At 43.0% G+C, this 18,645-nt stretch overlaps 1 protein-coding gene across 5 annotated transcripts in view; it reads right to left on the bottom strand.

Annotated features, from left to right (window-relative positions):
- The window catches only part of PDE5A (phosphodiesterase 5A), a 133,461-nt gene that overhangs the window by 80,418 nt on the left and 34,398 nt on the right, over positions 1 to 18,645 (bottom strand). For all 5 annotated transcript variants that reach the window (XM_083174453.1, XM_083174452.1, XM_083174454.1 and 2 more), the window contains exons 3-5: positions 15,010 to 15,099; positions 3,420 to 3,491; positions 2,120 to 2,209 (exon numbers count right to left, since the gene is read on the bottom strand). In XM_083174453.1, the coding sequence (XP_083030579.1) occupies positions 2,120 to 2,209; positions 3,420 to 3,491; positions 15,010 to 15,099 (252 nt within the window). The remainder of the gene's footprint in view (positions 1 to 2,119; positions 2,210 to 3,419; positions 3,492 to 15,009; positions 15,100 to 18,645) is intronic.

Here is an 18,645-nt window from a genome sequence, read left to right as displayed (position 1 = left end):
GGAGCGCAATTGTCATAATTATCAATACATTTATTAATAACAGTGAAATTAGAATTGCTATCTGAATGAAGATATATTTATACAGAATGAATTGCAATTCTAATGTTACTGTGTTATTAATATCTTTATTGATAATTATGACAATTGCGCTCCCTTCTTTTATGTGAAGAATTTGTGCTAAAGTTTTGAGTGACACAGAATCACTCTTGGGAGCAGCAAACTGTCATATTTTATTTTATTTCATTTTTGAATATGTATCCCCTTCCCTCTCTTTTTAAGTAAATAAGGAAGTATTAATTTTGGGTATTTGTGCGCCTGATTTCCCCATCTGTCTATTGCGTTGTGTGTCTAAATATATCACACGTCTGCAGTATCACAGAGGGTGCATTAAAGGTCGACATGAGGTTTTTTTTTGTGGTATAAGTTTGTAGATTTCAGCACATGGACCACAAATTAGTGTACCATGTACCCTTGCATGGTGAGCAAAGCACTCTACCATTCCCAATCAAAGTCTGTGTGGATGATAAAGTATAAAAAAAAAAAGAAGATAATTAAATGTATCAACTATTGTCACGTCGACCATTTATCCATGCCGATCTTAACCTATCATGTGGATACTTTGCGGAGGAAGACCGTGCATTGGCAAATAAGTTTGCATGAGAAACGAAGAGGACAATGCAATTAAATGTGCATAAAAGTGATGTATGTAAGGTTTATTAAATATCAACATTTAGTTAAGTTAAAAGTAAGGCTTAACTAAGCGGTATTTTAGGAGAAAATGGCAAATATCAGGGTTTTTACCACATTTTTGTATGCACTAAAGCCACTCTGTCAGAGCACTGCTGCAGAGGTAATCACCAGCTTTTGCCCACCATGTGTGAGGTAAGCCAACACTGCGGCGAGCTGGGCCATAGCACTACCCAGCTCTGTGATTTAGGAATCCCTGGCTGCTCACCTACTCCCGTCCGCGGCTACCCTGCACCTGCAATCCCCGGTTACCCGCCTATTTTTCCTCTCAGCTGCTCCCCTCTACATCCCATTTTCTTCTGGTCATCGGCTCCACTCCACATTTATTACACCAAACCCCCACCTTTTCTTCCAGCAATCCTGCATCCCCAGCACCTCACCTCTACCTCTGCCTCCTGCCCCCAGCACTCTACATCTTGCTCCCAGCACCACACCTCTGCCTCTTGCTCCCAGCACCCCATGTCATCCTCCTGCATCTCACCTCATCCTCCTGCTCTGGTGCCTCACCTATGCCTCCCATTTTTTTAAAGAAGCAATCAATTACATGGCAAAATCAACCTGGTTTTGCAGTGTAATTGATTGCTGCTTTAAAAAAATGGGAAAACTCTCCCAAAATCTCTCACTTTCTGAAACTCTCACCCTATTACATTTGGCCCCAACTGTCATCATTCCAATATAATGACATTATTTTTTGATGAACACAACACAGCTCTGTAACAAATCTACCCTTCTAACAACTAAAGTGACACCGTATCATCTCTGTAGTAACACAACTTTTACTTCACCTCCTGAAAATCATCTAGACATTGGTTTTGTGGCTGTGGAAAATGTGACTTCTGCGCTCTGTGAATCTGCATTTAGAACTGCAGTTGCATTTACTGACATACCATAGAACCCATAACATGTCAATCCACCCAGGAATGCACGTGGTTGTGTCCTGTCAGCTCTGTTACACATGGCTCTCTACAGAACAGCAGTCTCTGCATGCAGTCAGGGGAATGCATGCACCGCAGAGGACTTCTGGAGCTTGTGTGAATAATGTGCACTAGCTAATAATCCCTTATCTGCTGAAACATTGGCTTGAGTATGCCTCTGAATCAGGCCCTGTCTCACGCACTCAGTGGGGTTTTGTTTACTAAGATGGGATGTTGCTAAGGGAAACCAATCAGAATCTTCTTTTTTATTCAGCACCTTCTAGAAGATAATAGATAGAATCTGGTTGCCCATAACAACTTACCATCTTCAATAGAAATCCCGTCTTAGTAAATACACTTCAGTGTTCTAGATACTCCTGCTTTCTTTATCCTAATACAGTAATTGTGCCAGCCCTGATTGCCTGGAAATAATTATAAAAGAAGCATTGAAACTATACCTGATTCCGCCTGTTCTCAAGCAGTGATGTCTCATACAGCTGTGCATTGTGAAGTACAATCCCACAGAATGCCAAGTAAGCAGAAAAGTCCTGAAATCATTCAAAAATATATTTATATACACATGATGATCAATAATGGAAATCCTATTAATACAAATGACTATAGCTGACATAGATGCACTTGGAAACTGTGTTTTAAACTTACCTATGGTATATAACAAATTATGGGATGCATATGATATTCCGGAGGTCAGGATGTCAGAGGAAAGGGGCTCCATAGTACCCTGACCCTTTCCTCCTTCCCCTATAACCTTCTTTTCTTGTAGCCTAACCCTAACCCTCCCTCCCCGCAGCCTGGCCCTAACCCTCCCCGCTAGTGCCCAACAGTGATTTGATGGAGAGTATTTTGCTTGTGTGTGAATTTGCACTACGCATTGCTAGGACCAAAGCCGGATTTTCCACAAGGCAACCTAGATGCCGGCCTAGGGCCCAGCTGGTCAAGAGACCCCATAACAATATCCTGGCTGTCCAAAACATTCCTAGAGGAGTATTGTGTGACTACCACATGACATCAAAGCTGCCCGATGTATCAACATTGGACAGCCTGGCTTCGTATCCCTGGGCTACCGCCATTCTGAGATGGCGATAGCCCATTGTAGCCTATGTGCTCCTGCTCGCACTGCCGCAGTTGCTGTATCACTATGTTTGTTTTTGGATCTGTGGGGGCAATTGAGCGTGACTCACTGATTGCAAAAAATCGCTATTTGGTGATTTTTGGCAATCTGCACATGGTAGCATGCATGCTTGAGTCTGGAAACGTCTAAGGGTCAGCGGATGGCTGTTTTGGGAGCGTTGTGTTGGCATTTTGGTGATGGACAAGATCTGGACAATATAGGCACCCTGCCAGAGTGAATACCCGCAGACAGATTTTGTGTGGAGGGCCATGACGGCTGTATGATGTCACAAGCAGCCACTGTGACCCAAAAGATGGCAGCTTGGCGCCGGCTTCGCAGCTAGGTGAGTGCTTCGCTCTATAGTGAACTGCCCACATGTAAGTGGTGGTAGGACCCAGCATGCGGGGGGCCTTGCCCTTGGTTTTGTGACCCCCCGCATGCTAGCGCTGTGGGTTGAAATTTTGTGATTACTTGTAACACTAGAACCGAAGCTATGTTTCATAAGGTCTCAGAGTTTCTCAGTTTTGTATCTAAACCCCTAACCCCTACCCCCCTACCAATAGAAGACTTTCTATCACTGCCCATTTGCAAGCCCACATATGGTAAAGTTATTGGCATTGTTGTACCTTCTCATCCTGCTCAGTAAATGTGCCATTGCTTCCGGATTTCTTATTGATTGCTTGAGCCACTCCAACCACCTGTTTCAATCATTAAAGAAATGAGTTAGTTAATTTTAAACCTCACAAGTATGAACATCAATTAATGAGCAGCGATGCAAGAAACCCCCATAACACAGGAAACATGAATGGTTGTATAATTTACAAAGCAAATTTATGCAAACTAGTCATCATTTCCAATCACACTATCATTCATACAGGAAACATGTCTCCATGAACATCAAAGAGAGGAAACACAAGTTGTAGGCCCAGCTGTTTTACTTATGTAAGAGGACAGTAACATCAGATATTCTGTCAGTCAGTGTCTGTTGTCTGTTGATATACATAGAACATAATTTAGCTACCATACGTACACTACAGTTCAAAAGTTTGGGGTCAATTAGAAATGTTCTTATTTTTTAAAGAAAAGTACTGTTTTTTTCCAATGAAATTAACATAAAATTAATCAGAAATACACTCTATACATTGTTAATGTGGTAAATTACTATTCTAGCTGCAAACATCTGTTTTTATAGGAATATCTACATAGGTGTATAGAGGCCCATTTCCAGCAACCATCACTCCAGTGGTCTAATGGTACATTGTGTTTGCTAATCGCATTAGAAGACTTATGAATGATTAGAAACCCATTGAAAACTCTTGTGCAATTATGTTAGCACAGCTGAAAATGGGTTTACTCATTAGAGAAGCTATAAAACTGGCCTTCCTTTAGCTAGTTGAATATTTGGAGCACCACATTTGTGGGTACGATTATACTCACAAAATGGCAAGAAAATGAGACTTTTCATGTGATATTTGACAGTCTATTCTTGTGCTTAAAAATTAAGGCTATTTCATGCGAGAAATTGGCAAGAAACGGAAGATTTCTTACAACGGTGTGTACTACTCCCTTCAGAGAAAAGCACAAACAGGCTATAACCAGTGTAGAAAGAGAAGTGGGAGGTTCATTAAATGGTACCCGCAACACACCAGTGTCAAAAGAAGTGGTCTAGGGAAATTTGCAAAAGAAGGGGTCTAGGAAAACACCCGTGAGTAATTCTGGAGGTTATTCTGGTTGGTGCATTCGGACGGACTCACACTTTAAGAAGAGGGCGTGTTTACGGACAACATCCAAACCTTGCGTGTGCGGTGGACACACACATATTCTGCACGGTCTTACAGAGTCTGCACGGTCTTACCGCGTCAGAACGCACGGGAACCTGCCCGTACGCACCGATGCGGTGTATTATCGCAAAACTCACCACTATTATCGGAACTCACAAATTGGTCACATGACCCACTTATGCAATTAGGCAACATTGGTAATGTGTGTAAAAAATGCAGCCGTGCTTTGAGCATATATTTGTGTGTTTTGTAATGGTCCATTTAAGCTGCAATGGTTCCAATTGAAGCAATGACAAGAGTGTAATTAATGAGTAATGAGTAGAGGAGTGGATTGTATTGTGTTCAGCTGACATTGGTTCAGGTGCGGCCGTACTAATTGGGCGTTCCGAATGCCTAGCGCATGACCGAGTGGTGTCCGCAAAGCAATACTTGCTTATGGAGACCGCATATTTTCTGCCTTTTGGTTCGTTTGCAGTCGGTGTTCTGTCCGAATGCACGCCTACCAGAATTAGTGCACTCCCTCGCTACGCCCATGTTTACGCCCAGTTTAGCCCACTTTGAAACTACGCCCCTGTGTAGTTCCGAATGACGCCCATATTATGCCCATATTTCCCGAGTGAATGCGGTGCACTTTTCTGTACGGGATTAGTGAGAACGAGTACGGAGACCTTGCGTGGCACATACGCATAGCGTTGCCCACGCATGCGCAGACGGCTAAAAAATGCCATCCGAAAGAATTCGGAAATTTACGCATCGACCAGAATAAGGCCCTCTGTTGCTTGACCCTATGCTCAATAATGCATAAAAGCAGCTTGGCAGAGCTAATATAGCTTTAGTTGTTTTATGTTATTGGAAGGCAACACGAGTCCTTTAAATCAATCCTGTACACCCATGGGGATCAATTAGAGCAGTCACATAAGGTGTATTGCTCTGCAATGGAGATAATAAGCATGTATTTAACCTAAACTTTTTTCTTCATTAGGATGGAATTATATGGATGTTATTTTTCTATAGTACCTGTAATGATGAGATGATGCATATTTCCCATATTATTTTCAGATTTGATTAGTCTAATGTATGCTACATTTTTCTCAGTAATTTTAAATCCTTCCTTTGGAGGAAGACTTTTAACTTATATAATGGAGGCACAGGATACATCTGCTTTGACACAGATCATCCCAGAAAAATGTAATCCATTCCAATTCTACAGCGTATGATCCAATTTTTCCCTGAGATTCCAGCATGCACCGCGCACCTACACAGCACCACTTAACAAAGTTAACCCAGATAACTTTATTCATACTTGCCAACATTTAATTAATGTTGTACCAGTAAAGGCTGTACTGTTCTTTATTTACAGTGGTGCCCATATAATTAACAAGCCAGTCATCAAACTTTTGAAAATCTGAATTGAAGACTCAATGAACCAGCTTTGCACAATATTAGGATAGCCAGCATATGGTCCTGTAGGTGGTGCCCATTGCTGAATTCTGGAGGTACTTGAAATAAATAGGTTACATTGTATAGTATAATATGAAATCTGCAGAAGATATTTTTTTGCCATGCGTATAGGAAGCTATTTGGCAGGTTTTCTCCTGAAATGCTCCTAAAACATCTGTCCGTTCACTTGAATGGGACTCTAAAGGAAACGCCTGTGAGTGCATTTGTTTATGAAATGGAACACAGGTGGCAATTGAGTCCTGAGAAAACACACATCAGTGTGTATTTTGCTGAAGAGATATGATTGGATGTGAGCCGACGTGACGCTCATACCTGAACATGTGACGTTTATGCAGATGCTCATGCCTTGCTTATTATGCTAATGAAAATCTTTCAAAAACTAAATAGAAAAACATTGTTGTAAGGGATACAAAACTTAATTTGCATGCTACCGCACCCTGTCATTTGGCCGAAGCAAGACAAACACTGACTGATTTCTTCATTTTGTTTCATTAATAATATATAATAAAAATACTTTTCTAACTTAAATCTTAATTTTACTGTGTGTGCCTTAAAATATGTTTTGGTTTTTAGTGGCAATGGTTCATTTCCATAGCAACAGTCCCCAAAAATAAAGTCTGTATATTATTGTTTGTCGATTTAAGTTACATATACAGTATTTCAACATCGAAGATGTTTCTCATTTTCAGTTTGCCCTACTTAGCCTGCCATATACTCAGGAGACAAAGATGATAATTGCCTTGTAAGCCACAATCACATACTGTACATAGACGTTCTATTCCTGTTATATTACAACAGAACACAACCATGTAAGGGGATAAGGGCTCTCCATTCAATTGCAAAGAATATGTACTTTATTTTCTTACTGAAGCAAAAATGCTGGGTGGAATAAAGATATTAAACTCAACTAACCAACCCATAAAATATATTGTTCAGGACAGTGGTTACCAAACCCAGGGGAGTTATTCTGAATGATTCGCTAAGCAACGAAAATTTGCTTAGCCAGCCATGTACCACCACCCGCACAAATACCCACCCCCCATTCCCCACCAACCATGAGATGTAACCATCGCCTTGCATGCCTTCGCTGCAGGAGAAATCATTTGATGTTTGCAGACCACTGATTGATTCCTCCTGCCTGCCCACTGGCTTACCCATGGGAATGCCCAGCCTTTTCAAGGGGATGCCCATAAAACACTGGGCCTTCCCATGGCCAGGCAACGCCACTGCCCCATCTGCCCCTGTCCCTCCCCCTCTGCAAACTGCCCGGCGAGTGAGAAAATCGATGCAACCGTTCGCAGTCGGGGTTCGCACATGTGATTGCAAACCCTGACCATCAGGGCAGGGGCCAAAATTGGCATACTAGCAGTACAGGTTTTAAGGCTATCCAATGATTAAGCACAGTTTGATCATATCACCTGTGCACAAGCATGTATATCCTTAAAACCAGTGGCACATTTCCCATTAGGGAGGTGAGGCAAGTGCCTAGGGGTGCCACTTGCTGGGGGCAGCACAGCAGGCTAGCCTCCCCCCCATGCATCTGTGCTGTTTTTTATTTAGCACCATGGAGAAGGTGTGTGTGTGTGTCGGGGGGGGGGGGGGGGTGTTCTGGGTACAGGTTTACTGTGTAGAAAATTGGGGCTTCCGCCTACCTCATTGCTGTCCTACTACCAGACATGGAGTGGGTTGCATCACCAAGAAAAATGGTGCCAAATCTCACATGTACCAAGCCCCAGAATACATTATATTCCCAGCCTTGGATGCAGTGGGAAACACCATCTTTAAATGGCCCTTTAGAAGCCTATGGCTACCTTCGCATTTCCACACTAAGTGGAATCCAATCAGATCTCTCGCAGTACCCCCGCTATGCGTGCAGTCCTAAACCTGAAAGTCCTATCATCACAAACGACGGCTCTTACCACAAAAGTTTCCTTTGCTAAAATTCCTGCATTCAACATACATAAATGCTGATATGTATGTGGTGAGTGGCGGAATGCATCGCATGCAAAAGCATCCCACCCTTGATGTGAGAAGCAGACTCAGTGCAGCCTGATGGAGCAGGACTAAGGACTGTTCCCAACATGGAATATGACCTGTAGAGGAGAGGGAGGAGGCAGAGCTACATGGTATAGAGCAGGGCTTCTGTCTGGAGGAGAGGTGGAGCTACTGTACATGATCAGCCAAACAGAGAGCAACAGGAACGCATTTGCATCCTTAACAAACCCACTTCCTTGTTTGAATTGTGCAGGGGTCCTCATAAACGAAGGCCATGCTGTGGCTGCAGTATGGCCCTCACTCCCCCATCGCTCCCCTCTCCGCCGGCAATTACCGATGCTGGCACCCCGCCTAATGTGTTGAATGTGCCTGGCATCTTTTCAGGTGGTTGGGAATGCATACATTAAGCCATACCACAGACTAGCACTCTTAGGGTCTGATTCAGGTATGCACACAATGGCTTCTGCAGGAGCAACTGCAATATATTAATGCCTCAGATACCCACTCACCCACATTGACTGTCTGTGCAAGTCTATGTCTAACATAAGATATCTGAATCTCTCCTGCTGCAAACAAATTTGCAGTGCAGCACTTAAGCACGCCAAGAAAACAGTCATGACAGGCCTGCATTTTTGTAGCCCCTGTTCCGGTTAACTCAAAAAAATGCTTGCTACCTGTCAATCACTTTGCAAAAAAATCCTCTCTGAAACCACTCTAGCAAGACCAAAGTGGCACCGCCGCAGTAATTTATAATGTATGCACCGTATGTGCCGATTCTGTGGGTGCTCAAGGGCCTGAGCACCCACGGAAATTGATGAGCACCCACAGGACCGAGTCCCACTGCTGGGCCGCCATATTAATTTGCTAGTTTGCGGCCACCTGGGAAACAGTATGCCGGGAAGAGTGTATTCTGTCCGCGGAGTACCTGCACTGTGGGGGCATTTACAGTATGTATTTGAAACTCTGTTGCCGTAATTTGAATATTGGAGACAACTGTGCCCTGTAATATAAATTGGTATTATTTTGTGGCCACACCCCTTCCCCATGAAGCCACTCCTCTATATTTTTGTCTAGAGCACCCACCAGCAAAAACATAAATCGGCACCTATGGTATGAACAGTGGCAGAGACATAGCTCTACTGTGTGTGGCATTGGGTGGTATTGGTGGCACCTTCCTCAGTATGGCCGCTCCTGAGAGCTTACAACAGGCTGACCCTCTTTGAGATAAAATCAGCTTTGTTCTTGACAACACATTGCAGAAATACATGTACTGCTCACAGACACAATACTCACAATACTTCCCCAGAAACACATTGTAGATTGTACCCTTAGGCAAGATGTTACAGTTTGTGAAATAAATCTTGAATAACTCAATCTACCAATCTGGAAGGTCACCAACACAGGGCCTGATTCAGACCTGATCAATGGGCTGATAATTGTTGGAGCCTTGTGATCAGATAGCTGCCACCCTGCCAGAGTGAATACCCGCCCCTGGTCAAGCCTGCGATTTGCTTAGCAGGGCTTGTAAAAAGAAGCTGTATTGGCAATTCCCTGCAAATCCATTTGCAAGCATATAATGATTCTTCCAATGTGTGCAATCAGCGCACAGCCCAGGACTTACTCGGCAGCTGCAACAGAATGAGGCTGATTGAGGCCGGAGATGACATCACACACCCTCCCTGAAAAGGCATAGACACGCCCTAGCATTTTCCCTGACACTCCCAGTAAACTGGAACAACAAATGTCTACGGCGCTCGGGGCTAGCGTAGTGTGTACTGGGCAGTGTACCTTCTGCAGCCACCGTGCTGGAGGAATGCCAACCTTCCCAAAAACCTCAAAGAAACCAGAATAGCACGGGGCGCTGAAGTGACACACTAGACAGTTCAAATTAATAAAAATGTATTGGGTACACATATCATATGAGTTACTGTGCAAATTGCACAACAATATTCACAATAAAAATACATACGATAAGAAACCAAGAAATTTAAAGAAATAAACAATAAAAAATATAAATAAAAATAAGAATAAAAATAAACAAAATGAAAATAAAATAAATGGGTGGGGAATGATACCAGGTTAAGTACAGGCTAAACACGTGTTTAGTAGGAATGAAAGGTCAGCCTTGAATGTGGCACGAGGCACTGTCCAACATTGAGTGCAGTTACCCGCGTCCGGGTTTTTGTATATATTACTGGAACTTTAAAGCAAGTATAATTGCAACTGTCGGTAATTTTGTTGTTAAACCAAATAGGTCAATGCTTATATCACAAGCGCATCCAGCGCTGAGGTACAGTCACTAGATCCAGACAGTAACAATAGTTGCAATTTTAGGTATATTACCCGTCCCAGATGTACGGCTGTTCCCCCTGTTTGGTGCCGCTGCGGGGAAGCTGAAGGTGCACGGTGCTTCTTGGCGGGATGTGCCGCACCGGTGGATAATGCACCTAGCGTAGGTGCCTCTCTCCAGTGTTGGTGTGTGGGGTACTGGCCTCAGTCTGAGGCCAGTACCCCACAGAGACTGAGGCCAGTACCCCACACACCAACACTGGAGAGAGGCACCTAGGCTAGGTGCATTATCCACCGGAGCGGCACAGCCCGCCAAGAAGCACCGTGCACCTCCAGCTTCCCTGCAGCGGCACCAAGCAGGGGGAACAGCCGCACGTCTGGGATGGGTAATATACCTAAAATTGCAACTATTGTTACTGTCTGGATCTAGTGACTGTACCTCAGCGCTGGATGCGCTTGTGATATAAGCATTGACCTATTTGGTTTAACAACAAAATTACTGACAGTTGGAATTATACTTGCTTTAAAGTTCCAGCAATATATACAAAAACCCAGACGCGGGTAACTGCACTCAATGTTGGACAGTGCCTCGTGCCTCATTCAAGGCTGACCTTTCATTCTTACTAAACATGTGTTTAGCCTGTACCTAACCTGGTATCATTCCCCACCCATTTATTTTATTTTATTTTTATTTTGTTTATTTTTATTCTTATTTTTATTTATATTTTTTATTGTTTATTTCTTTGAATTTCTTGGTTTCTTATCGTGTGTATTTTTATTGTGAATATTGTTGTGCAATTTGCACAGTAACTCATATGATATGTGTAACCCAATACATTTTTATTCATTTTAACTGTCTATTGTGTCACTTCAGCGCCCCGTGCTATTCTGGTTTCACTCCCAGTAAGCGTCCGGTTGCCACCCCATAACACCGGCTTCCTATCAAACACATGGCCAGCAAATAAAAGAAGCAGGATTTCATCGCAGGAAGGCCTAGCGCATGCGTACTACGGACAGTACGCATGATCAGTCTATCAATAATCGGCCGGATGTGAATTCGCAGCTTTGAATCAGCCCCAAAGTGCATTGCAAACTACTGTTGGGTTGTAATGACATTTGCAATCCAGTGTCAGCTTACAAAAGTAGATTACAGCATTGGGCTCGTTCGGTTCATACCATTTCTGTAAAGCTGTTTTTCTTTGCCTTTTGAGGATAAGCAGCTGACAGCAGTAGAAGGCAGATGGTAATTTAGTGGCTGATTCGTTGACTAAAAGCCCAAATAGAGAAATGTGTCAGCTGAGCACGGCAGTGAAGTTGATGAAAACCTTATGGTTAAGTAAAACCTTCTGACGGGACGATGTGTTCACCCCTTTTCCAAAATAAATTCAGATTGGCTGTTATTTCTTTTTGTGCACATAAAATCACACAGACATCCTGCTAAATTGGATTTTTTTCAGTTGTGTTACATTCTTTGTATACTTCCTGTAGTTTGTGATGTTTGGTTTAGCGAAGCTGGTGCCTCTGTCATCGCTCTTTTTAGATCATGATAACACAGCAGTGATCTCGGCAAAGTCATGGACTAAAGAGGCCAGAATGGGATGTTTTACAGAATGGGATGTTTTACAGTCGTTTGCTCTAGTGCAAAACTGACAACATGATATATGTCCAATGCATTGATTTTGGCTCAATCTTCTTATTGAAAATATGAATTATTTTAAAATGTGCATGACTGTCACTGGGGATGAATGCTCTGACGGGATACATTGCTCCTCATAATTATATGATGTTAGCCGTATTTAGAACTGAAACATAATGCAACACAATGCAATGCAAAGTCTACAGTATTTGAATGTCGCTCAGCACTTCATGTGTATATTTGTTGTAAAGGAAAAGGATTTTCAAAACTTGTTGCAATTGAAACAGCAAAGACCCATACACACTGGGCAATTCTGAGCTGAAAGCAGTTCACTTTTACCGTTTGAGCTGCTTCCAGCTCAAAAGCCGCTGAGTATGTGAATGGCCGGCCAATGAGCTGTGAGTATTACCGACAGATGAGCGACTGGTGGTCGGCTTTCCATAGCCTGCATAGGGTGTGGGTGGGTGCATTTGTTATTCATACTGCACAATGCCACTATGGTGCTCAAAAGTAATGTATATCATTCTTGGTACGCAGGAATTACAGGCAGGGAGTGTGGTTGGCTGTCAGCAGAGGTAAGGGGAGGGAATAGTTTAGGAAATAGCATCATAGTCCAATCACGTGCTGCATTTCTTCTCTGGGGTATCCAGCACATAACTCACAAGGGAGGAGGCTGTCTGTAGGTGACTAATTCTCATGTTAAAGAGAGTAAGCACTGTCAGTATATCTGTCTCTCTGATCTGTGAGCCTGACTGTCCATTAGTACTGCTTATTTATCGGTCTTGGCAGTGTGTCTGTCTGACCCAAGAGCGAGTTTTACATTATGCCAATATTTTGCAGATGAACAATTATCGGTGACTGTGCATGCATTGTAGTTGAACTGTGTATCAAAGTCCATTACCATAGTTGCTCGCAGTGAAGATACATTCGCCAACTGATTGACAGGAAAGACCATTTGGGGGTGATAACAGGGAGTGGTAGCAAAATTAGCAGGAATGTTGTGGCCTTATTTGGCACATATTGCTTTCTGTTCTGCAATACACTACGCCAGGGGTTCCCAAACTTTTTGGAATCATGGCACCCCGAAGCATCAGAAGTATTTTGCGGCACCCCTAGGCTACAGGTTTCTCATTGAGAAAGTTAAAAACAAATATTAAGGTAAATATATTGTGTTTATATCTCATCCTTAGGATCAGTAATGTGGTAATAGACAGTATTCACTTCTCTTTGTGCACAATTTGACTATAATGTTAGACATAAATAACTTGAATTGATCCTGGACCACCAACCCAGGGCACCCCTGCAAGTCCTCCAAGGCACCCCAGGGTGCCACGGCACACAGTTTGTTAACCCCTGCACTACGCATTAAAAATCACTCCAATGTCTCAGTACATGTGCTTATAATGGGTGGCCATAGGGTTCCACTGTAGTGTGAATACACACAAGTTTCACTCCACAAGCTTATGGGGGGGTGCACTAACATCCACCGCCCCACATTGATGGCATCCGGAATGTTAATAATCGCATATGCATGAACATATGGGATTATTAACGCAAAGCACAGCTCTTGCGATAACAGCTGTTCTCTGCAAAGCAGCTCCGGCATTGGATTTTTGGGTATGACCAGGGAGTTCCTTTGTCCATGCACAGAATGAGGCACTGGACAAGGGGCATGCAGGGAGGTCTTCGTGATGGATCCCTCAAGCATGTGGCGGAGAGAGAAGACTAGGGAAATAATACAGAAAAGCATAATAGTAACAGTCGCTCACAAACTTTTTTGAGTTACAGCTCACTAGAGTATCAGCATTTCTTTCATAGCACCTGAGGCCAAAAGTTTCTTCTTCAGAAGTTCAGAAATAGTATTATATTAAGTAAATTGTGTTTATATGTCATCCTTAGGGTCAGTTACGTGGTGAGGGACAGGGTACGCTTTTGTTTGTCTACATATGTTATGATTGGCAGACTGGTTTTGTCTATTACATTGCCCATAAATCATTTGAATTGGTCCTGGACCACCAACCCAGTGCACCCCTGTAAGTGTCCTGTGGCACCCTTGGGTGCCACGGCAGGCCCGTTAGGACCCACTGGAGTATCATGTAAGCAGGTAATAGAAGGACAGTGCATACTGTCATGTGTTTTCTGTGATCGCCAATGTGCATCTATTTTATCTGTGTTGCAGAAATGATGATGAAATACTAAACATTAGCAGACAGTATGATGGAAATATAATTATGTTTATTTAGTCACATGCTTTGATAGCAACAGTGCCCTCTGGCAATCTAAGAGTTACATTACACTGAATTGTTCTTAAGAATAACATAATGTCAGTAATAGGCGTGTCACTTTTGGGAAGCATGTGACTTGGGGATCCAATAAGGCTGATGGGTCTGGCAGGGTTAGCTGGGTTATCTATAGCAGGAAGGGGAGGAGGCTTCCTCTCCTTCCTGCTGAATTTTCCCTCCCTCCCCCTTTCAATGGTTAGAGGGTAGTGGGGGATTCATCGCGTTAGCTGATAGGAGGGAAAGAACAGCCGGTTTAATCAATTTAGCTTACTTTTATGTGTTAATGTAACGTACATGGCTGGTTTCGGTGCACTCACCTCCCATTGACTTAGGCCTTCGCTGGATCACCCTCTTGGGGACAGCGACCGCACCCAGCTGGGTGGGTAGTCAATGCAGTGGGGTGGAGTGGATACCGCTTGTTTGAGTTAGGCCAGTTATGTTGATAGTTTTGGGGTGGAGTTTTTAGTTATTTAGCCGTTCTTTCTTGGCCACCTTTAGTTAATTAATTTAAATAAATCAATTTAGATTAAAAGTTCGATAAATAAATCAGTTAACAATTTCTGCCAAAGCTATGTCTCTGAGTCGTTATTTCAGGTTTAGTTATATATAAGATATGAAATGTGAAATGAAATGTTTTACATGCTAGAGGAACACATAAGATGTTGGGATGTTTAATGTTCTCTATTGATACAGTAGACGGCTAATTTAAGGCAATTTAAATGGTTATTGTTGACCTACATGGGAATATTTAGGGCAAAATTGTCTGATTTACCTCTTCTCTGTGGTTCTTAATTGGCATACAAAGAATACTTTGTGTTTTGTACCCAGTAATTTGGTCGACTTCCGAATTGAATCTGGAATCCTGTAAAAAAAAAAAGAAAACATTGTCTAATTAGATAAATGATTAGAGATGATTTATTAACATGATAATCCGCTGAGACGACAGACATTCCAATCTACAGTACTGTAGATATTCAACAGCTGCAGTGGCAAGACATGTTGCAGTCATAATGGAGACAAGCAATGTACAGTATTACATTATTTTCTACTTTATTCATTAATCTTGTTGCCCTGTTACATATTTGTTTACTAAACCTAGAGGTAGTGGACTGCTACTGCCTCCAGATATTTGAGAGTTAAATAAAGGGAAAGCAAGGTTGCAATGCAAGTGGCCGTGGCGATGCTGTTTTTCTAAAGAGGAGCTTCTATGCTACCTCATCACAGTATGTATGACTAGAGTGCAAGGGCTATGTCTGTGATAAAGAGAAGGGTAATAAACAACCAGCCAATTGGCTCTTAACTGTCACGTTACATGATGTGTTTGAAAAATGTCAGTTAAGAGCTGATTGGCTTGTAGTTTAGCACTCTCCACTTTATCACTTTTTGAAGCTTAGTACATCTGGCCCTTTGTCACTAACAAATACAATGTTCTCATTGCCGGCCCTGCAAAAACTTGCATTTTGGGCGGGGAACACATCATCTCAGCTCACAGACCCCATTCATACTGCACCTTAGACCCAGGAAATTCCCGTGTCTGCCCCGTTCACACTGCTTCCCCTGGTCGGCCTGCCAACAAGTGTGTGGAATCTAAGAGCAGCTTTGATTGGCTGTTGAAAAGGTAGCTTTGATTGGCTTTTTAAAAAGCAGCTTTTATTGGCTGGCTAAAGATGATGTAATTTAAAGAGGACTGTTGAGGGAGGGACCTTAGTGGGTTAAAAACTTTATTATATGCTGAAATTTATATAGCTCTAGAGCTCCCTTGTTTGGTGCATACCCGCAACTGGATCTCTTGCTTTCAAGATCGCAATCTCCCATGCATGACTGCTAGACGTCACTTTCTCATCTGCGGTTTCTTCACCTGAGTCCTATGGCACTGCTCCTGCCATGAACATGGGTTAACTTGACCACGCAGAGGAGAATGTGGAATGTGCCAATTGACGTCACGTCACCTGATTTCATTCCCCAATCAGCTTGCTTTTTTGCATCTTGTGTGGAAAAACCCGGATCTAGCCTGTTCACACCGCCATACACCCGTGTATTTCCCAGGAAAAACCCTGCAAAAAACATGTGTGAAATTACTGGGGCATTACACCCAGGAATTTCACTCACACCCGTTCACACTGAGACACGACACGGGAAATTACCTCTTGCCCTGGCAAATACCCGGGTTTTTGCGGCAGTGAGAACGGGGTATAACTGCCCTGGCCACATGTAGAGCCATTCAGTCCTTCCTAGTTTTACATTTTATGCTGTTTATTCCATCCTATATCAAAGCTTTAAATTGGGGCCAGATGCACTAAGCTTCAAAAGAGATAAAATGGAGAGTGATAAACAGCCAGCCAATCAGCTCCTATCTGCCATGTCACAGATTGTGTTTGAAAAATGTCAGGCAGGAGCTGATTGGTTGGTTGTTTATCACTCTGCATTTTTTCACTTTGGAAGCTTAGTGCATCTGGCCCTTGATCATTTTTCCCTCTATACATGTGATAATAACCATTTCATGTCAGTTTGCTGAAGGGCATGTAAAAATGCTTTAAAGACTTGGTTGTCTTTCATATCCAAGATCATTGGCGGATTCAGGGGGGGGGGGGGGCACCCAGGCACATGCCCCCCTGTCATTTCATTTTGTAGCTGAGCTTTCCAACGAGCCCAGCCCCGTGTCACTAGCCCCCCGGGAACCGGAGATATTGCCTGGCAAATCTGTAACGTTTTTCCCCATAGGATAATATGGGACCCATTAATTCCGACCCCTACCCGGTTCCGACGGCTGCCAGTTCCCCCCCTGGCATCACAGAAGCTTGTGGTTGATCTCATTCAATTCCATCGCTGGGCCTTCAATATGATACCAGGCTGGTCCATATCGGTCAATCGGTTCCAGGGATATTGCGGGTAAACCGATTTTTTTATTTTTTAAATGTAATTTCATGGCTGTTCATGTGCTTTGAGGGCAAATTACCCTGGAATCAAATGTTCCAGCTTCACTGTACCAACATCATTCAAATCCCACTCAAAAGTTCTTCAATATGATACTTGTCTCATGTAAATGGGTCAGTTGGTTCCGATGATATAGCCGGTTAAATGAGATAACTGGTTAAAGGGGGGGAGGGGTGGTTTTATCTCCCCCTCACACCAGAAAATGCAGGGACTAGGCTGGTGTAAAAGAGGCCAACCTGGGAATGAATTTTCTGGTGTGAGAGGGGTATTATTTCAAATAGCTGGGACCTGCAGTGCTCTGAATACAGCCAGGCTCTGCCACTGTCAGTGGCTATCACTTCTGCCTGGCGGCGGCTGTCCCCCATTTACTGCGAGCATGTATTCCCCCTTGGCAACAAGCGTGGAACCTCTGGCAATGAGCATGGAACCCTTGGCAATGAGCATGTAGATAAACAGCACTTATGTAGCATAATTTTTAATAGGCATTATGGTGTTTGGCATAATACATAATGGACATAATGGTGTGTAACAACGTGTTTGGCGGACAAGGTCACGGTTTATGAAGCGTATTGTGAAATTTGGCTTAATTTGTGTGGCATTATGTGAATTCTGACTCAATCTGTGTGCATTATGTGAATTTTGGCTCAATCCATGTGGCATTATGTGAATTTTGGCTCAATTCCTGTGGCAGTATGTGAATTTTGGCTCAATCCGTGTAGCATTATGTGAATTTTGGCTCAATCCGTGTGCTATTATGTGAATTTTGGCTCAATCCGTGTGGCATTATGTGAATTTTGGCTCAATCCGTGTGGCATTATGTGAATTTTGGCTCAATCCGTATGGCATTTTATGAATTTTGGCTCAATCGGTATGGCATTTTATAAATTTTGGCTCGATCTGGGTGGTGTTATGAGAATATTGGCTCATTCCATTTGGCATCATGTGTAATGGGCAAGTACAATGGAGTCTAGTCTTCTGTTGCATAATGTGTAGAAGCTTTTTATGGTGTGGTACACTACACTCAAGGACACACCCCCTTTGAGTGGCCACACCCCCTTTTCCGTAGCACGCCTTTGGCGCGCGCACAACTACATCCTTCACTTTTGTCGCCATGGTGGGCCTGCGTACTTTAAATGCCAGGGCCTATTTTTAATCCCATTCCCACCCTCTCTCTGCCGCTCTCTTAGCATGTACACTGGCACCACTAACACCACCCCTCCCCCACCCAAACCCTCCTTTTTTTACACATCACAGCCTTGCTGCCTCTTTGTACGTATTTGGTGGCCGTAAATATATGTATACAAACGGGTACCCATACGAACGGGTACGAAATCAGAAAATAGGAATGAGAATATTACAACAGGTTAGTAAATTTGTCGTATTTCTCATTGTCAGTATTTTCGGTTCATATATGGCCGATCCCATTCATACCCGTTCGTAAGGGGAACAGCCATATACGGCTGATATTAATCAA

Source organism: Crinia signifera, chromosome 1, assembly GCF_055691185.1.
Source record: "Crinia signifera chromosome 1, ASM5569118v1, whole genome shotgun sequence".
NCBI classification, from domain to species: Eukaryota; Metazoa; Chordata; class Amphibia; order Anura; family Myobatrachidae; genus Crinia; species Crinia signifera.
This window is presented reverse-complemented; position numbering and strand designations above follow the sequence as displayed.